At 42.2% G+C, this 23,591-nt stretch overlaps 1 protein-coding gene across 3 annotated transcripts in view; it reads left to right on the top strand.

The window, feature by feature from the left end:
• SLC41A2 (solute carrier family 41 member 2) overlaps nt 1-23,591 on the top strand; it is a 96,451-nt gene that overhangs the window by 46,479 nt on the left and 26,381 nt on the right. For all 3 annotated transcript variants that reach the window (XM_073323973.2, XM_073323974.2, XM_073323990.1), the window contains 3 exons: nt 1,431-1,577; nt 12,123-12,270; nt 15,861-15,940. In XM_073323973.2, coding sequence (XP_073180074.1) covers nt 1,431-1,577; nt 12,123-12,270; nt 15,861-15,940 — 375 coding nt within the window. The remainder of the gene's footprint in view (nt 1-1,430; nt 1,578-12,122; nt 12,271-15,860; nt 15,941-23,591) is intronic.

The raw sequence follows: 23,591 nt of genomic DNA, 5'->3' as shown, positions 1-23,591 counted from the left end.
TATGTTTGCTGTTGAAGAAAAAAATCCAGAATACCTGATGATGTTGTTTTAGTTAAATAAAACAATTTAAATGTCTGTCTGGTGGTGATCTCCTCCTAATACAGCATGGCAGGAAAATCCTCCAAATATTAATGATTAACCTGCTGGAATTGGAGATAGTTCACCTCCCAGTGACTTCATAAATATCTGCTTCAGTTATCTTTGGTAAATGAAATAATCAAACAATCATTCATTTTCTGATATAGCTATAAAACTCATCTGAAGAATCTTCAAAATAAATCACTTAAAATGTATAGTATGTACCTTCTAAAAATGAAACCTACGTCTGTCTCTGAGTTGTGAAGAATATGTATTAAGGTTATAACTACCAACAAGAATGTATTATTATGTAGAAATCCATGATTAAATTGAGTCTTCCTGACTAGTGATTTAAGGAGTAGAAGAAATTAATTTAAAAAATATGTAAATAATGTTAAAAATAATAGAATAAACACAATTGAAATCTCTTCAGAGCTTCTCTTCTCTCTTAGGTCTACTGGATGATGAGAGGGAAAATTCTTTTCAGTACCAAATAATATTGCTAATGTAACACTGTGAATAACATTCTTGACAGGCATTTGAATACTATAGGGAAATTACTCTTAAAAAGAATTTCAGTGTTGCTGTTTTTAGAATGCATACTAACTGTTGACCTCTGTGTAAAGTGTTGTTTTGATTGACTGTGTAGCTAATAATGAATTTTTTTTTAAATTACACAGTTCAGTGACTTGTGGCCAAGTTTCTGGTAGGACATTCTGAAAAAAATGTGTGCATCTGATAATAGCTAATGCATATTTATTGAGTGATGAAATCTTTGACAGTTCATTCAGCTAGACCAGGGGTTGGCAACCTTTGGCACGCAGCCCATCAGGGTAATCTGCTGGCAGGCCGTGAGACATTTTGTTTACGTTGACCATCCTCAGGCACAGCCCCCCACGCCTACCAGTGGCCACGGTTCGCCGTTCCCAGCCAACGGGAGCTGTGGGAAGCAGCGCAGGCCACAGGGACATGCTGGCCACCACTTCCCACAGCTCCCATTGGCCAGGAACAGTGAACTGCAGCCCCTGGGAGCTGTGGGCGGCCTTGCCTGCAGACAGTCAACATAAACAAAATGTCTTGTGGCTCACCAGCAGATTACCCTGATTGGCTGCATGCCGAAGGTTGACGACCCCTGTACTATACCTAATTAAATAACCTCATTTGAAAAAAAAAAAAAGAAGAAATAAAATAAATGTTGTTGAGTCAAGTGGGAGGAAGCATGATCTTAGGAAAAAGGCACAAGCTTGTAGTTGTCAGGAGCTCTGGTTTTGATTTCCAGTTTTTCCATAGATTTCCTGTGGGATTACGATGTAGATAAAGATTGACATGTTTTCTTCTTACCTTCAATCTAGGCATAATAATGGTTGGAGTTATTGTTGGATCAAAGAAGACGGGCATAAATCCTGACAATGTTGCTACACCTATTGCAGCGAGTTTTGGAGACCTTATCACTCTTGCTATACTAGCTTGGATAAGTCAGAGTCTTTATGATTGCCTTGGTAAGTATGTTCCTAACTACATTTGCCTTTGAGAAGCTCTTCTTTTGTTGTTGTTAAACATTTAAATAGATACACATTCTTTTTGACACCAAATGATAGATCTTTGGTTGAAACATTAGGGCAGAGCTATTTATTCTTTTAAAGATAAACAGTATCTCAAGCCACTAGCTGCAATCAGTTGAAGTCCCTATTTTTCCCCTTCCCAATATGTTACTATACTAACCAGTCCAAAAGTGTCCCAGTCACTCAGCACATGTACTTGTCACTGAAACTCCTGAACTAGCTCCTCTTCCTGTGAAAAAGAATCTGGCTTTGTTAGAGTTTCTGAATGTCCACTTTCAAATCAAATCTTAACCCTCTCCAGACCATTGGTTGACTTGTCACATCTGCTCTGGTAGTTACTTGTTTCTTTGTTGGCTAGCTGTTTTTGGGTATGTCTACAGTGGCAGAGTTGCAGCGCTGGCCGTTACAGTGCCACTCAGAGAGTGCTGAAGGGAAACCGCTGTTGTGTGTTCACATTGTCAGCTTCCTGCACAATAGCATATACACACTTGCGGCACTTGCAGCGGTATTCGGAGCGTTGCACTCTGGGGAGCTATCCCACAGAGTATCTCTTCCTCTTCTGCCACTAAGAGTTGTGGGCAGGTGGAGGGGAGGTCCTGTCCCAATGCCCCATGATGCATTGTTTCGCATCTTAGCAATGCCTGTGCTTCCATCCGCATTTGGTGCCGTCTTTCAACGGTTTGTGTACTGCGCACTCTGCCTCTTTGGTCTGCAGGAATGGATCCTGAACAGTAGACCAGTATGCTGCTCGCTCTGACTAACACATTATGAGTGGCAGTGGAGTTATTCCTTAAACTACAAAGGCAAGAGGAGTGCGACATTGATTTTGCTATGTATAGTAGCTATGTCACGAGATTGCCTGTGGCATTAACAGAGGTGCTGACCACAATGGAACGCTGCTTTTGGGCTCGGAAAACAAGCACGAGTGGTGGGATCACATCGTCATGCACGTCTGGGGTGACAAACAGTGGCTGCAGAACTTTTGGATGAGGAAAGCCACATTCGTGGGACTGTGTGATGAGCTTGCCCCAGCCCTGCGGCAAAAGGACATGAGTGAGAGCTGCCCTGTCCCTCGAGAAGTGCGTGGCAATTGAACTGTGGAAGCTGGCTACTCCAGACTTCTACCGATCGGTCACTAACCGATCGGTAGAGCGGAGTGGGAAAGTTGATTGTTGGACTCGTTGATGGAAGTGTGCAGGGCCGTTAATCGCATCCTGCTCCAAAAGACCATGACTCTAGGCAACGTGCATGACATTGTGGATGGCTTTGCACAAATGGGCTTCCCTAACTGAGGAGGGGTGATAGATGGCATGCATATTCCAATTCTGGCCCCAGACCACCTAGCCACCGAGTACATTAATCGGAAGGGATATTCCTCTATGGTTCTCCAGGCGCTTGTGGATCACCGTGCGCGTTTCACAGATCTTAACGCAGGCTGGTCCAGAAAGGTGCATGATGCACACATCTTTCGGAACACTGACCTGTTCAGGAAGCTGCAAGCAGGGACTTTCTTCCCGGACCAGAAGATCACCGTAGAGGAAGTCAAAATGCCTGTTGTGATCCTGGGAGACCCTGCATACCCCTTAATGACGTGGCTTATGTAGCCATACACGGGGCACCTTGACAGCAGCAAGGAGTGGTTCAACAACAGGCTGAGCAAATACAGAATGACTGTTGGGTGTGCTTTTGGCCATTTAAAGGCCTGTAGGCACTGCCTATATGGGAAACTGGACCTGGCCAATGACAATATTCCTATGCTTATAGCCGCGTGCTGTATGCTACATAATATTTGTGAAGGGAAAGGTGAAAGCTTCTCTCTGGGCTGGACCACTGACGCTCAGCTCCTGGAGGCTGAATTTGAACAGTTAGAGACTAGGGGTATTAGAGGGGTGTAGCATGCTGCCATAAGGAACAGGGATGCCTTGAGCCAGCAATTTGAAGCTGAAAGCCACTAATATTTGTTGCTATGTTCGGGAGTGCAGTGCTTGTAATGCTAGGAAGTGATTGTGATTGGTGCAGACGATGCACTATGAAGGTTTAAGATAGTAGTGTGTTGCTTTGAAGGGCTCTGTTTGCTTTCAATTAATAGAATAAAGATTGCTTTCAAACCAACACAATTCTTTTATTAAAAAATAACAACCGGAGGAGAGAGACAAACAAAAAAAACCACATCAGCACTGAGGGGGATGGGGGAAGGGAAGGTCCCAGGAGGATGGGGGGTCCCGGGACGCTTAAAGATTTGTGTATGTCCAGAGATCATATCCAACCTTCTCCTTTTGAAGTACAATGCAGTGGGCACTGTACTTGGGAAGGGCTAATCTGCAGAGGGATGGGTGTTGAGTGCAGTGGGTACTGGGAGTCCGCAGTGCTGGAATGTGACAGGGGAGGAGTGGAATGCCGCGGGTACAGACTGGAGCCAGGAGGTTGATAAGAGTGTGTTGGCAGAGTCTGGGGGGCGCATGGGAAAGAGTTTTGCGACAGAGGCTGCAAGGGAGGGTGGACTTGGAGATGCTCGGTTTGCAGTGCTTGTATCGCCTGGAGCGTGTCTGCTTGGCGCTCCATAATGTTTAAGATCCGCTTCGTGGCTTCATTCTGGCGTGCTGTGTTCTCCTTTCAGTCCCTCTTCTCACTGTCCCATGACTCCTTCAGTTCCTGTTTTTCGGCCACGGAGTGCATCATAACCTCACGCAGAAAGTCCTCCTTAGTTCTTCATGGCCACTTTCTAATTCTGCGCAGCTGTTCAGCCAGCGATAACAAAGAGGGAGGCTGGGCTTCCAAGGTCAACTCTGTGAAGCCAAAAGGCAACATTTTACAGAAGCAGTATTGTCTGAAACACACAGAACACTGATCCAGTGATTTAAAACACAGCCACTATTCACATACCTGTCACTAACTGCCTGTCCCCAGGCAAGCACATATGAGCCACAAGATCCCCAAAATGGTGAGTAGCTGCAGGGGCAGGGGAAATCAGTGTTCCCGGACCCTACATGGCTCTTGGAGAGAACCAGCAGTGTAGGGGTGGCCTGGTAATCATTCCTGTCCCCATATTTTCCACAGGCTTTGTTCATTATGGAAGATATCTCGCTGCTGAGGGTGAGCAGGGAATCAAAGGAGGGTCTTCTCCAAGATTGCGGCTTCCACCCTGGCCCTTATGCAGCTCACCTGTGTGCAGCAATGGATCCTCCCCCCCCCCCCCCTCCCAGTGTCTGCAGAGTGGTGCGGTAAAGTTACCCTTAATGGAGCAAGAAACAAAGCAACTCTGCCAAAGAACCTACAGCAGTGGATTGCCCAGTATCTCCATGAGATTTCCTGGAGATCTCTGAGGCAGATTCCCGTGAAGTGAGGGAGTCAATCAACAGCCTGTTTCGCCGCTCAGACTAGGCATGTGGTGGTAAGCACATCATACAGACACAAGCCTGCTTTCTGCAACCCTCCTGCCCCCAACAACTTACTTCAGTGATTCCCAAAATCAAATCCACTTACCAGGAGCCTCCTCTCCAGTTTGCGCTTCGCCAAGATCCAATAGCTGTGACTGGCTAGCCTCCTCTGGGGTAGAAAAGCACTCCTGGCTGCATGCATCTCTGACCTCCCAGTTGTCCTCTGCCTCTGGGTCTCCCTCCACATCCTTGTCCCAGATTTCCTCCTCCTGGCTCGGTCCACTCTCAAGTGGCACGCAAGCCACCCAAGTATCCTCAGTGGCCTTCGCAGTGGAGGTGGGGTCGCCACCGAGTATCGCATCCAGCTCTTTGTAGAACCAGCAGCTCGTGGGCGGAGCACCAGAGCAGCGGTTTGCCTCCCGCGCCTTATGGTAGGTGTTCCGCAGCTCCTTCACTTTGACCCTGCACTGCAGTGTGTCCTAGTCATGGCACCTTTCTGTCATGCATCGTGAAATCTGTCTGTAGGTATCATAATTCCTGCAGCTGGAGCACAGCTGGGACTGGACAGCCTCCTCTCCCTAAATGCTGATGAGGTCCAGCAGCTCGGCATTGCTCCAAGCGGGGGATTGCCTGGTGCGTGGAACACGCGTGGCAACCTGGAAAGATGCGCTGAGACCACTGCACGCATCACTGAGCAAACAGGAAGGAGACTTTCAAAATTCCCAAGGAATTTACGGGGTGGGGACGACGGTTGATCACCTGAGGGCAGGGCAGTAGAATTCAAACTGATGACCAGAGAGGCAAGAACAGGCATTCTGGGACACCTCCCGGTTGCAGCACTTGACCAGGGTGTCTACACTGGCACCGTGGCCCTGTACCCCCGGCGCAGAAAGCTGTATGCCTCTCATCAGGATGGCTTTTTTACAGCACTGCAACTGTGCAGTTTCTGCGCACTGAGTGGCTCGTCAGTGTGTACACCTCGGAAGTTACAATGCAGAAAGCTGGTTTACTGTACAGAAACTTGCCAGTGTAGACAAGGTCTTTGTGTAGAGGTCTGCTTCTGTTTTTGAATGGTTTGTGGTTTTAGTCATCATTAAAGTGCCTAGAGTCAAGGCTATATATTTATACATGCAAATCAAATATCTTGATAAAATAAAGCTAAAAATAGCATAAACTGGAAAAATTAATCTATTGAAATAACAAAGGACTCTTGCTATTCCCCAAATTGCAACAAAATATTGGGCTTTTAAATTATAAACGACCTAACTTGTGGGCATCATCAAACTGGTCTTAACTTTTTACTGCTTTTTCCTCTGGGAATCACCACTGCTCAACAGTAGTGATTGTTGCTAGCTGCTCCACAGAATGGTGCTACTCTTCCCTTGTTGTCTGTGTTTTGTCTGTCTTCCGAGGATAGAAAATTATTTTCTGAACCTAAACTCGTCGATTTTATAATAGCCCTGTACATGGCAGCAAGGACTGCTTAACCATAACACTGACTTTCTAATTCAATCTTAAAAGATGAAAAGTGGAGAACTACCATGAGATTAGACCCACCACATAAATGAGGTCTACAATGAGTCCTACTGACTACTAACCTCAAGTGGCAGTGTTTTAACACTGTCAGGTTGTTGGCCAGAGTTGCATTTTGTCTGGCTTCCCAGTGACCTTTTTTTTCCCCTCAGTCATCTAGGAGTTGAGATTGGTAGGCTATGAACATGTGAATCACACATCTATCTCTCCCAACTCACTTTGGTTGTGGACTGGTCATGTTTTTGCCTATTTTTCTACTTTTATGGCAGAACTAGGGTTTTTATGTTTGTATAGCTCTTGAAACTATTACTGTGGATTCTAGGACAGGGTCGGCAACCTTTGGCAAATGGCTCATCAGGTTGATGCACTGGCAGGTCGTGAGACATTTTGTTTATGTTGACCATCCGCAGACATGGCCCCCTCACGGCTCCCAGTGACCGCGGTTTGCTGTTCCTGGCCAATGGGAGCTACAGGAAGCAGCGGCCAGCACCTCCCTGTGGCCCACGCTGCTTCCCGCAGCTCCCATTGTCAGGGAATGGTGAATCACAGCCACTGGGAGCTCTGGGGAGCCGTGGCTGCGGCCAGTCAACGTAAACAAAATGTCTTGCATCCTGCCAGCGGATTACCCTGATGGGCCGAATGCTGAAGGTTGCCGGCCCGTGTTCTAGGACCTGGGCTGCCTGTTTGAGTGAGAGGAATAGAGTCAACTCATACTGAAGAAGGCTCAGTGTCATGATGTTCACCAGACTGCAGATTCCTTTTTACAGGAGCATGCTAATAGCTTAGCGTTAGATTCTTGCTGAGATGTACACAACCATGGCTTTTGAAGTTCTTCTGATTGTCATGTATGGCCAAGAATATAGCAGAACTCTGAAAAAGAAGAATCTTGGCCAATTTTAACTGTTCTTTCTCTGCTTCTGCAGCCATCCAAATCATTTGCTTACTGACATTGAGGAGTAAGCTGTGTACATAAATGCTTGAAAGGATGCTCTAGAATACTCAAATGGCATTTCGTCATTTCCATCTTTCCTTCCTTAGGGCCGCTTCAGAGATACTGCCCTTTTCATGGAACATATAATCTATCTGGCTACTTCTGAGATGACTGCATCTACCCTTGGGTTCTTTGTCATTGTCTTTGTGTTCTCCTTTCATAGGGGATATAGAGGGTTTTAATTTGCTGGTGAGGAATTCCTGTCTGGTACATCCCTCACACTGTTACTCTGTCTAATATGAGAATATACAATAAAGCCCTTGAAAGGATTGCTAGAGTTTAATTTCTCAAGAATAGTAATGTCTCACTTCTTATAGTTTCAGGCTTTCAGATGTTTTTTTTGGTAGAGCTTTTCTTGAAAAGATTAAGTTCTCTTCTTTCATGGGACTGAGAATCAGGAATGTCTTGGCGTTCTTCATTTCCTATGATTTATTTGTCCACTACTAGCCTCCTGCCTTTTAGGAAATCTTCTCAACATCAGAGCAAGAAGAAGTAGGAGTGGTAACGTGGCCCATTGTAAAGAACCTCATACTCATCAAGGTAGTAATAAAGCAGGGTGAATTCACTTCTCCATCTTCCTCTGAATATACTGTACTTCCCTACAAGGCTGACTGCAGAAATTTACTGAAGTGAGATTTAAATTCCTGGCCTCCATTAGCATAGGGAGAATTGCCTCAGGAGGAAGAGACTGTGAGGGGAGAAAGAACTAGTGGTGATTGCATACCTTTCTGTGAAAGGGTGTGGTCCCACTTTTGATTGATCATCCTGCTCTGTGATAGGAGGGACTAAACGTATGTTGTCTTTGCCACGGTGCTAGAGCAAGTGCCACCATGTTTTCGTCACACAATGGTGTTGTGAAGCATGATGAGAATGACAATACAATGCAGAACAAATATAGAGTTGGGTGAAGTCTTTTTGCTTGGAATGCTTCATGGAAACATAATAATAAGGGTGAATTTTTTTGCGTGTTTTTGTTTTCTGAGAATTAATAAACTGAAAAATCTACATGCTTTCAAGATTTCATGAGTTTTTCAGAGATGGACCCATCAAGACAATATATTTCAATATAAATCCTCTTATATTGGATTTTATGTAATAAAAAAGTTACATCTTCAGTTAATAAGAGGAAATATACCCGTGTGTCTAGACTGATATACAAGGACTTTAAGAGATAATTATCAGGTATTAAAATATCTCGTCAGATGCTTATGCTTGTTGAAGCATTTAATCAGCTTTGGGGTAGCCTTCAGGACCCTGCCACCTTAAATGCTTAGAACCCCTAAGCCTCCTAAGTCTTTGTCTACACTAGACAAATGAGTGGTGTTATAAAACACATTAACTAATATTTTAATTATTCATATGATCAGTTAAAGGTAGTTAAATAGTGCTGAAGCTCTGTATTCTGCTGTAGAAGATGTACTACTTCACTTCTACTGACTACTAACAGGTTAGATTAGCTGCCTTGATCAAGTGTAATTTATTTCACATGAGTAGTAGCACTGCCTATTGGAACACTAGAGGGCTCTGTAGGATCATAATTGGGAATAAAGTCTGTACTCTTTGACTACAAAAGTTTTAGTATGCAAAGGGTTTGAAATTCTAACACCTAATTTATTAAAGTGAAAAGTGTATCTGTGTTGTTGAAGCTCTGATAAAATCATTTTTAAGGATTTGGAAACTCAGTTTATAATCTTCAGAAAATGAGGATTTTCCTCACAGAACTTTGTGTTAATGCCAAAAAAATACATGTACATGTCCTGGTGCTGTTATGAACTTCAAAAACACTGGCTTTTCTTTTATTAAAGATAGAAAATTCAGTAATGTCTCTTAACCTTCCCAAATCTCTATTAAGAAGACAAATTATATTGGTCCCTATTATCCTATGAAGATTTTTAACTTTACTGAGAAGTATAGTATCTCCAATTCATATTTGTCTTCCAATAACGGTTGCATTTTTTTGAGTGGCATTAGATTTATTATTCAAGTCACTGTAGATGAACTGCACACTGGATAAATGTGAAGTGTATGTTTCTTGTAACGGAAGGCTGATTGAGATCACAGTTTTCATGGGGTCGATGAATGAATGCATAGAATAAATGAGGGTTCATATGAAACTTCTTTGGGGTCCTTGTACACCTTTCTTTAGCTAAGACTCATTTCACCATGTAATCTAAGTACTAGACAACTATTTTCTCTATTTACTGTGTGTTTCCTTTTTCTTCTTTCTCTCTGGTGGTGGTACTTTTTTTTTTCTCTCTCTCAACCCCCCCCCCCCCCCTCGTGGATTGGCCATGCAGGGAAGATGGCACTGCTATAAAAGGGCCTCATAGAAGAAGTGGATCTTGAATTTAGTCCTGAACAAGGTCAGACTCTGTCTGAATTTTTCTAGTAAACTGTTTCATAGCTAGAGTCTCGCAAAGCTCAGAATATTCTGCTCTCTATTTCCAAAAGTCTGAATCTAGACCTGAGTGGCTGCATTGTCATTGTTAGAGCATCACAGACGTTCATTCATAATCCATCATGACAGTCTCTGAGATACTTTGTTCTAGCCTATGAAATGCCTTGTGTCTTTGGACTTCTTATTAAATAGATAGGTAGCCAGTGGAATTTAGAGTATTGGTAGTGGGCAGCCACTTGCTTTAATTTTTGGATGGTCTTTGCCTTTAAGCCCACGTAGGTGAGTTGTAGTAGTCTAGCCTAGAGCTTGAAAATTGACTAATATGAAGCTGAGACCACCTTATCATTTGCCCTTCCCATATTGCTAAGGTAGTCATGGCCTCCTGATGTTTGGTTGTGACCCCGTCCCTAAAGAGAGACTAATGACCTAATGCAGCTGTGAAGCAGAAATAAAAAGTTTTAGGCTGACTGTATGCTATACTAGACTTAATTTTCTTAGGAACTGATTGTATGGTCTTCTCCTTGGAAGTTCCTTCCTTTGATGGTATCCTAGTATTTAGTTTATCTACACAGTTCTGTTTATGCCTGGCTATTTATATGGAGTAGGCAAATGACGTTTCATATTTTTCCCCACTCTTCAAGGAATTGAAGTGTGTGTGAATACTAAAAGGTGGGGAGTAAGGGTAGGATTTAAAAAGCACTGGCCTAATTCTATTTCCTTTGAAGACTCACTCTTGACTTCAATGGGAGCAAAGTTAGGCCAGTTTTGAGCACCCTTCTGAAGTTTCATAATGCTTTTTGATTAATTGGATATAAACTTTATATGACAGCCTGTGTCGATTTGTATAGCTGTATATCTGTTCCATACAGTTATTGTTAACTTCAAAGTTTACTCAGTTCAGCCTGTGAGAGCATTGATCGCCAGCTGTGGGTTAGTTTGGCTTCTTGAAATTTGTGAGGCAGCCCCTGCAGCTGGCTATTTACACAGCATTTTTGAAATATTACTGTCTTGTTGTGTTGCAGAGGGAATCTATATTTGTTTGAACTGTAGTTCATGAATCATTTTGTACAATAGCTTTGACTCTAACTCTAGAGTTTTTCTTTGTGTTGTCATTCAAAACTTGTTAGGGATAAATGTTTTGCCCAAATTTTGTACATGTGGGCAAAATACAGCTGATTGTTTAATACTAAAAAGTGCTTTATTTTTCATAAAATTAAGCATATGCAAAATAGTATTGGGGCATTACAATGTAATTTACATTTATTTGCCATTAAGTGACTTATACCGTTATTCATGTTGTTGGTGCATTAGGAAATATAGCATCAATGGGACAACTTATGTGGGGAAGGACTGCAGGACTGAGTCCTAAACTCATTTATGGATGAAAACTGTACTCTTTCTGTGCAGACAGACTACAGTTTGTATAAGCAAATTCTGCTTTATAAATATATTACCTTACTGTGGAGTCCCTGTTCTCTGCTGTTTTTCTATGAATTATGATGCAATTTTGATGAAATTCCTGCTGTTGTATTTTTAAGCATTACACTGTGCAAGCTGGTTATATGTAATTTTAAAAATGAGCTACTCAAAGTAAAAACAAAAGGCATTTTGGTATTCTGCTCAGAACTGTCCTAAATATTTAAAACCTAGCATGAGTGATTCATATTCATAATAATAAGCACTATGATTTAATCAGTTAAGGCTTGCTTTTTCTGTAGAGCTTACTTTGCAAGCTATTGTTGGGGGAGGAGGAAGACTGTGTTCTTATTTGTTTGTTTAAGTTGAATTAATAAATGAAAACTTGATTTCTACTTCTCTAAAAAAAATTAGAGATATGTATCACAAAGTTTGTTCTGTTTTCCAGGTCTTCTTTATCTTCTCTAACATAGATACACAGCGCAGTGTTTACACTTAACAAAAAAAACCCCAAACTCCTCCCAAAACAAAACACTACACTGCACATATGATTTGTCCCCTGGGCAAAGGATGAAAGAAGGAATGTATGTGATATTATTCATGTCACATAATGCTCTACTGGAAGACACTTGGATACTATGGTGATAAGGACAGTATAAAAATGGATAATATGTAGAACAGAATTCCATGTTAAAGTTTAAATTCATTGGGGGGAAATTTGTAGGAACCCCAAAAAGGCTAAATCAAAGTTTTGTTTTTTATTTTAGAGACATATTACTATATATCTCCTTTAGTTGGTGCCTTTTTCTTGGCTCTGACTCCTATGTGGATTGTAATAGCTGCCAAACATCCAGCTACAAGAACTGTTCTCTATTCAGGATGGGAGCCTGTTATAACTGCTATGCTTATAAGCAGGTAAGTAATTTTTTTTAATTGTTTCCTGGTGCTCCCCTATCTGAATCTACCTGTTATTCCTTGTCTTATTAAAAACCACAAAACTTCATTAATGCAGAGTTAAGATTGTCCAGTGATGCCTTGTGCCCTTCCAGAATGTGGAGAGTAGCTAAACTTAAACCTCTGAAAACCAGGATATACTGTACAGAGTTGAGGTACACCTCTCCCCTGCAATGTATACAACCTTAGCTCTGATCTCCTAGAGCTGGCAGTAGCCACTGAGAATGTTCAGTAAGGGTGGTATAAAGATTAAAAAATACTAAAGAAAATGGTGGATTTTTCCATCTCTCTAAGTCTTTAATTCAAGACTGGATGCCTTTCTGGAAAGTTTGCTTTAGTCAAATACAAATTATTAGGCTCAAAACTTGAAATTCTATGGACTAGATAATCTAATGGTCCCTTCTGGCCTTAAAATCTATGAAGTCACAATTAGCAGAGAAGAGGAAGGACTAAGGGAATTGTGCCCATTGTTTATGTTGTGTTCCACAGATTTGGATTCCAGCAGTTATTTGCATGCATGCCCTTGCATTCACTTTGTTAGGTGTCGCTGTGTTGAATGGTAAAAGGATTAGTTGGAGCGGCTTGCAGATCTGTGACTGTGCTGTGAACAGAGGTACATGTTGTACCTTGAGAGAGGAAGTGTGCCTCATTTCAGCACTAAATTTTATGGGTTTTGTCAGTAGCAGTCTTCTTGCCATGGGGATTGTCAGCAGTTTGGTGGCATACATCAGTGGTTCTCAACCTGTTTTCATTTGCAGACCCCTAAAAAATTTTGAGTAGAGGTGTGGACTCCTTTGGAAATCTTAAACATAGTCTGAGGACCCCCCAAGGGTCTGCGGACTACAGACTGAGAACCAGTGGTATGCATGACAGTGGTCTCCAAGGCTTAGTGAAGGGCAGGGATGGCGAGTTATACCTCCATGTGGTGCCTTAGCATCAGCAATATTCAGAGCCCAGGGGCCCAGCTCCACCAATATTTGGGGCCAAGTGTCCCGCCCGGCCCCACCTGCTGCCCTCGCGTGCCTCCCCGGGCCCTGGAGCAGAGCTCCTTGCCTCTGCCTCTTCCATGCAGCTCCATGCTGCCTCCCTGCAGCAACTGCTGCTGCAGGGTCCTAGTGCCCCCCATTTTAACTGCCAGGGCAGACTGAGCCTGCCCTTCCACCTCAGACCCTTCCTTTTCCGGTGGGACGCTCCACCAGCACAGGGGGTCCCCCACCTGCAGTCACCGCTCCTGCCCCATACTGGGCAAGGAGGCAGCCCCATCCCCCACCCCCAGTGAGGCTACAGTTAGGGGCAACAGCAGGGGAGGAGGTGCACGCAGCATCCCCTGGCACCCACCACGGGGGAGGCGAGGGAGATTCCTGGACCTGAGAGGGGCCCTAGGAGCACATGCAGTGACAGTGGTGGGGGTGAGTGTGCTGCTGGGGGGGGGGAGGGGAAGGGGGGCTCCTCCCCCAGAGCTCGCTGCTGCCAGCAGGGAAAGGGCTGGGGGGAGTCCTCCTCTCTGGCCCCTGTCCCGGAGCAGCCTGCCTGCACCCCAAACTCATCCCCAGCCCTGCTCCAGCCCAGAGCCCACACCCCTAGCCAGAGCTTTCACCCCCCCACCGCACCCTAACCCTCTGCCCCAGCCCTGAGCCCCTTCCACCACCACACACCCCTCATCTCCAGCCCCAGCCAGAGCCCTCATCCCCCCAACCCTCTGCCCCAGCCCTGAGCCTCTCTAACTCCCCAAGCCCCCCAGCCCCAGAGAGAGCCCTCACCCCCACACTTCTACTCTCACCCCGAGCCCCTCCCATACCCCAAACCCCTCATTCTCAGCCCCAGACAGAGCCCTCACCCCTATATCCCTACTCTTGCCCTGAGCCCCTCCCATACCCCAAACCCCTCATCTGCAGCCACACCCCACAGCCCTCACCCCTGCACCCCCTCCCATCCCCAAATTCCCTCCCAGAGCCTGCACCCCAATCCCCTGCCCCAGCCTAGGGCCTGCACCCCAGACCTCCTCCCCCACCCAAACTCCCTCCCAGAGCCTTGGGCAGATGGGGGGCGGAGTTTGGGCAGGGGCGGGTTCTGGGCACCACTAAAATGTCTACAAACCTGCCACCCCTGGTGAAGGGTAAATAAAGACAATGTCTCAGAAGGATTCACCTGGACAAGGGTGAAGGGGTGGTAACATTCAGCAAGACTGGGGTTGTTTGTGTGTTTTAGGCTCCCAGGTATGTCTGTACTGTGGTTGAAGGTGTGATTGCATGTTGGGTAGGCCTAGCCAAGGTGAACTGCTAGCAAGGGTATAGGGCTGTTTAGCTGGTGGGTAAAATTGAAGTGCCAGGTCTTCACTAAAAGAAAAGGAGTACTTGTGGCACCTTAGAGACTAACCAATTTATTTGAGCATATGCTTTCATGAGCTACAGCTCACTTTATCGGATGCATACTGTGGAAACTGCAGAAGACATTATATACACAGAGACCATGAAACTGTGCTTTTACCTTGGGATAGTTCTACATGTTAGTTACCTCAAGTTAAAAAAACCCTCATCTTTATTAGCAGTGAAGATAAAGCCTGAGCTGCACAGAACAAAAATAAATGGTGGGAGAGAGGAGGAGCAGCAGCAAACGGGGGAAGGAGACTCCTTTTCAAGCCTGAGCTGTGGGGTCATGGTTGTAGAAATGGCAAGGGAGAAGGAGCTCAGTTGCCTCTGGTGAAATGGGCACAAACTCCCTCCTCAGGTCCTCCTACTTGTTGCTCTGGCCCTTTTGAACTGCAGCAATTATGGGCTGGATGTTTATGAAGAGGGAACTGAGGGCTGGAGGAAAGACTGTTCTGTGGGCCAAATGCTTGATAGCTCTGCAGGAACTTAAAATTTGCCAGGGATATAGTGCTCAGGTCAGAGGAGAGGATCTATTTTTGTCTACATCTTGTTTGTAGCTAGAGATCTGTGTATTGTATGCTTACAGTTGTGGAGGTGCAGCTTGTTTTGGGAGCATGTGGACTGTGACTGGAACATTCAGAAAATAAAGGGACAAGTCCTCACTGACTGGGCAGGGACTGTCTTATGCTATGTTTGTATGGTGCTGATCTCCATCGCTGCCTCTAGGCAGTCCTACAATACAAATAATAAACGATGCTGGTAATTCTAACGTGTGTGTTTAAAATAGTAATTCTCCATGACTTATAAATCTGCTAAATCTGAAAGGATTTTCACAAGGCCAGTGAAAGGTACCTTTTTGACATCAGGACCTCCCTTTTCCAAATATCAGGTTCCTATTTCAAACGTCTCAGGTGCAAAAGCTGTTTTTAAAAGGAACATTGATTAAACTGTGTGTTTTTCACTAATAATGTCCTCAAGAGCAGTGAAACTGTATGCTCAAACTTTCCTTGAAAAAGTGGGGGCTGGCGGGATGGACAGTGAGAGAGCAACATTTTCAGGTCACTTTTTGAATAAGTGTTACTAAGAATTTTGAATACTTAAAGATTGATTGATAGAATTTGAAAAATAAATATTGGTGCACCTGTTTGCTTTCTTCTAAATGTTGTACTTTATATTTTTCAGCATTGGTGGCCTTATTCTGGACACAACTGTTTCTGATCCTAATTTGGTTGGGATTGTTGTTTATACTCCAGTAATCAATGGTAAGGCTGTAATATGATTATTTTATAATAAATATCAACAAATCTCTATACATGTTTTATAAAAGATTATAACACTAAAGTTCAGCTGCAGTGGGTGGGTATCTACTACATTAATTTCAAGTTGTAACTTTGGTGTCAGAAACAGGGTAATTTAAAATAATAGCAGTGACTCTTGGTTTTCTGTACCAGAAACATCGAAGTGCATGTGAGAGAGAGAGAGGAAAAACAGGAGGCTATTAGTACATATTTAAAGTTAGTATAAGAAAGGGGGAAAGTTGAAAGAAATCATATACAAATACTGTTTTGAAATTATTATATCTGTTAAATATAGGATTCAAAGATGTAATTCTTCAAGGGTTTTCTCTTGGATATATGGGGCAAATTTTCAAAAAGAGTCACTTAAACTCCATCTCCAAAATATGCAGGTACAAGTATTAAGTGATAATAATGCAGGCAAAATATAGAAATCCTAGAGCAAGTTGGGTGTTGGTTCATATGCTTGCCTATATGTGCAACTGCATGTACAAATCAAACACTTTGCAGCCATGCAGATATATATTTGTGAACATTAATTAGGTCCATTAATTAAATGTGGATATTTCCTAGATTCCTGTTTCTGTGTTAATTCTTTAAGCATAGATGTGGAATGTTGGATTAATTTCTCAGCATATTAAACTATTTTTTAAAAATAAAATGTCTTGTAAGTCGAGCCCTGCGCAGATACAAAATTTGTATCCGCATCCAATCTGATCCGCAAACATGGTCTGCGGATGCAGATATCCACAGATTTGTACTCTACGTAGGTTCTACTTGTAAGAAATATATTTATTTTCTAGTTCTGATTTATTCTTCATTGGTCTACTTTGCAATATGCAGAAAGATCTCATGTAGAAATTAGACACAGGACTTTCTTATTTGCAGTAGGTTTTCTGCTTACTGTGTAGCAAGTGTGGAAGGTATAAAGAAACTTTCTGTAAATATAACTATTGTGTTAAATCTGTGCTCATTTCCATTCATAAAAATATACAAAAGGCTGCCTAAAAGTCTTAGGGCTGGTCTACGCTACAAAATTAGGTCAGCTTAACTACGTTGGTCAGGGATGTGAAAAATTTCACGCCCTGTGCAATGTAGTTAAGCCAACCTAAGCCTGGTATAGACATCTCTAGGTTGATGGAAGAATTATTCTCAGAGAGGTGGATTTACTACAGCGATGGATAATGTTTCCTCTAATTTTTTCCATCTATGTGTGGAATGAATTTTTGTATGTGCACCAATATTGAGGTAATGTGTGGATGTGTGCCACCAGTAGAAATTAAAAACCTAGATATAATGTATATTTTTTAAAAGTTATCATAGGGATAATTACTCCAGCCAGGGCAGGTTAGGCATTTTAGAACTCACTACTCAATGAATTAAGTTTAAGCATAAGAGAGAAATAAAATTATGAAATGCATAGACCAGACAAAAAAATAAAATAACAGCACTTTGAAAGAATAAAATTACAGCGCATATATGTGCATTGCAGGAAGTACCAAGAAGTAAGAACAAAAACGATAATACAAGTTTGTGTTGGGAGGTGAGTGTGAAAGAGACTCTGTGTGTGTGTGAGAGAGAGAGAGAGAGTGTGTATGTTTGTGTGAGAGAGAGATAGTGTGTGTGAGACAGAATGTGTGTGTGTGTGTGTGTGAGAGAGAGAGAGAGAGAGAGAGTGTGTGTGCTGTCACTTTAAGCAGAGCGACACTCACCAGTCTGAAAGCTTGTTCAGACACAGCAGCAGCTGCCACCAGCTCCGTCTCACTCCCTGGCGCTGTTCCCCCACTCAGCCCCACCACTCTGTGAGATATGGTACATGGGGAGAGGAGGGGGACACCCTGACATCAGCACCCCTCCCTTCCTTCCCCACTCTGCACAGAAAGCGGGAGGCTCCCAGGACCAACTGGCTAGGAGCTGCAAGACAGAGGGCAGGAGCAGCGCAGCAGCGGGGGAAAGGGCACCTGAACACAAGTCGCCATTGCTGAGGATGTGTATGACTGTAATAATCAAGTGTACGGCACTCGATGGACTGTTGTATGGCCGCACAGGCGTGCAGCTTAGAGGAAACACTGTCAATGGACGAACTTTTCTGTTGTTTTAGTAAGTGTTTATGCTACAGCACTGCAGTGCTGTACCATTTCTAGTGTAGACATACCCCTAGATGCCCTTGAATTAATAAACAAGTGAAAGTCAGCATCTATTCTAACCCAAAAAACACCCCAAAAAACTCTATCTTCAACACAACTACCCACCTGAATTTCAGTTCCCCTTACTCCTCAAAGTCCCAAATTAGTATGCCTTGCAGCATTCTGTGAGGGTCAGCAGACCTTAGCTATTTTTGACCAAAGATTGGGAGGAATTGGTTCCATAAACTGTTAGGGAAGCTAAACACTCAGTTACCACTACCAGGTAGTATGATCCTCCCATGTGTGGAACTGGCAGCCCTTTGTTTCTTGTTTTTAACCATTGATGGTGGAGATGTTCTTTGATGCATTGGTTATAAATGTTAGTTCTGAATTCACCTTTCCTCAAACCACTTAAGCTAGGGTTTTCAGAAGAGACTGATTGATACCGTCAAGGGAGCTGACTTTCAGAGGATCATTGCTCAGCATTTTTCTGAAAACCAGTTCTTTCTAAAGGTTTTTCAAGTTGGGCTTCCAAAATCACATCACTTCTGAAAATCTTGGCCTTAATTGCTTTTCCTGTGGTGTGTAGCTGGCAAACTTCTTGATTCTGGAGCTTTATGCAACAAGATCCTGGAATTAATAAGCACCAGAGATGACAGATTTGTATAAGGCACCCACTGCTTACCGTAGTGGCTTGAAACTATAGTAGCTGAAGGCTTTGAGGCAACTGGACTATCAGCTAGAATTCTGATCAGTATAACAAAACATTTAAGATTCTCCTTGCAGACAGCCTTGTGTCAAGTGAAAGTCTTATGTCAAAGAACTAACATCCAGCTTCATCAAGCTTTCACAGTCTTTGCAAAAGTACTGATGGAATACTTCCAACTATCTGTGTAGGTCAGTGGTTGATTTTGGAATGGTGAGGTGGAGAACAGGCCATATTTTTGTCTTAGATACATCCTTGCACTGAAGTGGAACACTGCATCAAGACCGCCACAGATGAGTCCCTCCACTAATGTGTGTCTATACTGGGCAGAAATGCTAAAGAGCTGCTGACAGTGGTTGCCAGGACAACCTCTGTCAATGCATCAAAAGAACACTAAGAAGAAAGGCCAGTAGGTCCCCATGGCAACCTCTCGTGTATCGTGAGGAAGATTTGGCAAAGGTTTTTATGGCAGTTTCCCTCCTTTGGCAAATCAGTGTTCATTAAGGAGAAACATTGGCCTGACAAGAAACCAATGATTGTTTAAATTAGTACTGAAAGGCATTAGGTAGCAATTTTCTCATTCAGCCAATCTCTGAGACTTGAGCATACAGTGTTCCAGATGTGCGATGTGAACTGAAGTTTCCTGCAGCTGAGTTTCCAAGCTGAACAAAGTGTAATTGGGGAGTAACACAAGCTTTCATGGTGTCAAAGTGGCAACCTATATCTGAGATGCAGTGGCAGGGAATCAGTCCAAAATAGTAAAATAAAAAGTGGATTTCCAAATTTCTCCGATTCGGAATTCAGCATCCAAAAATGTGTCCTCAGTGGTACTGTGGACACATACTAGGTGGGTTGATACATCACCATTGTTTGTATCAAGGGTGGCATCCCATTAAATGTCTTTTAAAGACTATGGGCTATCTAAGTAAAACTATGCTTCTATTTAAAATGGTACCTTCACACAAGTTGACTGTGTGAAACCTTCATTTCTTCATTTGCTTTTCCCCTTTTTAACATCCATGGAGTGGTGATTGGACTTCATAGAGCTTTTTAATTGCTAAGAATGAGTCTGTTATAACATCTCCCTTCAGAAAAAGATTATGTATAATTCTTGTTCTCCTGAAGATATTGGGTTCATTGATTTTCTCATCCACTTCCCCAAAGAGTTGGGGGAATATGTTTCTTAAAACTTTCTACCGCGTCCTCAAAAATAAATAAATAAATAAATAATTACTACTACTACTGTTCACCAGTAGAGGTACCAAGGGCTGCTGGTTTCCCCTCCTCCCCCTTAACCAAGCAGTGGAGAACATAATATTTGCTGAGAGGGTATATGCTTGGCTACCCTCAAATTCTATAGCTAAGGGAATTTCTGCTATCCACATATGGGACACAGAAAGCTAAGAGCAGTGGTTCTCAAAGTTTTGTACTGGTGACCCTTTTCACAGAGCAAGCCTCTGAGTGCGACCTCCCTTATACATTAAAAACACTTCAAAATATTTAACACTATTATAAATACTGGAGGTGAAGGGTATTTGGGATGGAGGCTGACAGCTCGTGACCCCCCCCCCCATGTAATAACCTCACGACCCCCTGAGGGGTCTCAACCCCCAGTTTGAGAACCCCTGGCTAAGAATGTGGCTATATTATAATATGCTTTCTAAAAGAGGAAATTTCAGGTAAGTAATTTGCTTTTATTCAGTGTAGGCTCTCCTGTGCTTCATAGTTGCTCTGGTGCCTCTTGATTATTGCTGTTGTCAGTGTAAAGTATAAAATTGGAATTTAGAAAATCCTTTTACATAAACATATCTGCACATACCTTATTAATTATCAAAGATCCTACGTGTGAACTACCGAATAGGTAGCTTTTGAAATATCACTGTTGTTGACCAATCAAAAAACAAAACAAAACAAAAAAACACAAACTTCCCCTACCAGGGACTTTTCTTCTCTTGTCTTTTTCTGAAGATGGCAGGGCCCCGCATCGGAAAGTCTGACACTGCTTCAAAGTCTATCTTACGGCAGGCCCAAATAAGTAAAACCTAAAACTGCTAGCTTATCCTGCTCCCTCGGTATGGTACAAGAGAGAGACTGTGTGGGTATACCCAGCACCACCTGAATCAGCCCTACTGAGGGGATTTCCAGCCTTCCATACGCTTAGAATTCTTATCTTGGGCCCTAAACAAGGACAGCAGCTGGGAGTTTCTCCCTCAAAATCCCAAAATGCTTCCAGGACCCCTTCCTCTTGCTCAGTCCCTGTCCCACAAGACTTTTCCCACAAAATCCCTCTGAATGTAGTAATGCTGACCCTGAAAGTTTTCCTTACCAGCTTTCAAGGGCTGGTATGTCTGGTACCTCATTATAAGTATTTGCCAAAAATAATATAATTATAATAATATAAGGAAGATAATAATCTGAACAATTTGCTTCAGACTGTGCTGCAGATATGAAATAAAGTGAAGCTAATGGAAATAGATACTTTATGTTTAGGTTTTGGTATAATTCTCAAACAAAACATAATCTAGTATTTTAGAAATAGATGAGGTGTAGAAGTGATTTTATATATAACAGCAGTGTATACGTAGATATTTTGTCCATTTTCTGTGTTATGCAAATGTTTCTACAAAATCTGGAAATTCCTGCAAATCACAAATGCTTTGCAGGATTAGATAATAAAACTTTACTATCCAGATGGCATAAAACCATCCTCTTTAATAATAAAACAGAGCTATACTTCGTATATGCCACTAACTTGTTCTGCTCATTAGCTGTTTTTTTTTATTATAAGATGGTCAGATACCTGGGGAGAAAATTTAAGTAGGGATCAAAGTGACTGCGAAAAGGTTTGCAGAAATCAATATGAGAACTGTAATACAAAACTGTAATTGTATTTCTTTTGTCAAAGAGATGAAAACTAAGATCACATATATGGCATAAATATATATTTTCTTTCATATTAGTATGGTAAGTTGAACAACAGACCCTCTGTTTTTCCACAAATATTTTGTAAATGGCCATTGCCTGTTATAAGCACTTGTTTTCAGGTGGGATGGTGGTGATGTGTATGTGTGGGGGATATATGAGGAAAATCCCCTGCAATCATTCCCCATTTTAAAAATGCAAAATATTCCCCATTAGAAGAGTAAAGTGTCTTAATAAATACATATATTGCTCTAAAATAGAGTAACTGTGCATGGAGCTCTCAGACAACACGAAAATGCTTTGGCTATTAGGTAGCCTCAGACTATTCAACAATGAAATCTGATGCTGCTATAAATCAGAAAGAAAATATATTCATAAGTTTGTATGGTAGTGGAGAGACTTGGTTGGGCAGCGAGTGGACTGTTTTGCATCCTCAATTGGAAGAAAGTGAATTGGCCTCAGAATGGCACCTATTCTTTATGCGTAAGTGCATAGTTCAATCTTTATTTTGGCATATATAGAGGTTGAGGATCCTGTTTATGGATATTTAATTCTGACATATTTTGGGTGATAGTTCTTACTTTTTCTTAGTTGTTACCTTGTACAAGTAAAATGGTGTGTGCTCTGTGCTGTTTTTGAGTTTTCTAAAAGTCTCTTTCTTTTAAATTTTTTACAAGATTATTTCAGGATTTATTAGCTTCCACATCATAATTTGTTAATTATATCCAAAATATTCTCACAATTTTAGTAAAATGAACCAATTTTTAAAATACATTATTTTCCTGGCTACATGCGTTAGCCAAAACAAATATTGTTCCTATAAAAAAGTAATAACTTGCTCATACAATGTTGGCTCAAAATTGTTTCTGGAAAGACAGCTGTATAGGAGAACCTAATAGTTTATCTAATTCTGCCTATTTCCCCCCAAACATGAAACTTTTAATACAAATGCATACAACATGCATCTCTGAAGACAAGAAATTTGTAAGAAAGGACAATGCATGTAGGTACTAAGATAATAAGGGAGCTAATCTAAGCACTTCAGTTCTCTAAAATGTAAGTTTATGAGATCAGTGGTCAGATCTCCATGGCAGCATTTCAATTTGAAGTTTTGGAGAAATAATTTGGTTGTATTTTGTTAGTGGTGTCCCTTGTTATAGAGTCGTTGGAGCTGCATTGACTATTGTAATTGAGAATATTTTTCTCCTTTTTTGTGTCCTTGATGGTTATTTTTATCATAAAAACTGCATGAGAAATCAGACTATTTGGCTGAATGCCAGATGGACTAATCAGCACAATTCATTGTTTGGAACTGTGGATTGTGCTGATTTAAAATCACTGCTCAGAGATCAGAATCTCCTCAGATCCTGTACATATTACCTTTATAATATTTTATACCCAAAATCACATTTCATTGGAGAATTTGTGTTGAATTGGTTCTCTCCTTATTGTGTTGACTTCATTTAATCTTTGGCCTGTTGCACAAACTATATAGTAGGTATGACTATAATACCTCTCATACCCTGTGATTGGTTAACTCTTAGCTCAGAAATGTTCATAGATAGTATTGAAAATCTAAAATATTGTTCATCTAAGTATCATAAATATTAGGTTTCAGAGTAACAGCCGTGTTAGTCTGTATTCACAAAAAGAAAAGGAGTACTTGTGGCACCTTAGAGACTAACCAATTTATTAGAGCATAAGCTTTCGTGAGCTACAGCTCACTTCCTCAGATGCATATCGTGGAAACTGCAGCAGGCTTTATATATACACAGAGAATATGAAACAATACCTCCTCCCACCCCACTGTCCTGATGGTAATAGCTTATCTAAAGTGATCATCAGGTGGGCCATTTCCAGCACA

Source organism: Lepidochelys kempii, chromosome 1 (genome assembly GCF_965140285.1).
Source record: "Lepidochelys kempii isolate rLepKem1 chromosome 1, rLepKem1.hap1, whole genome shotgun sequence".
NCBI classification, from domain to species: domain Eukaryota; kingdom Metazoa; phylum Chordata; order Testudines; family Cheloniidae; genus Lepidochelys; species Lepidochelys kempii.
Note: the sequence above shows the minus strand (reverse complement) of the source record. Positions and strands in the feature narration are given on the sequence as shown.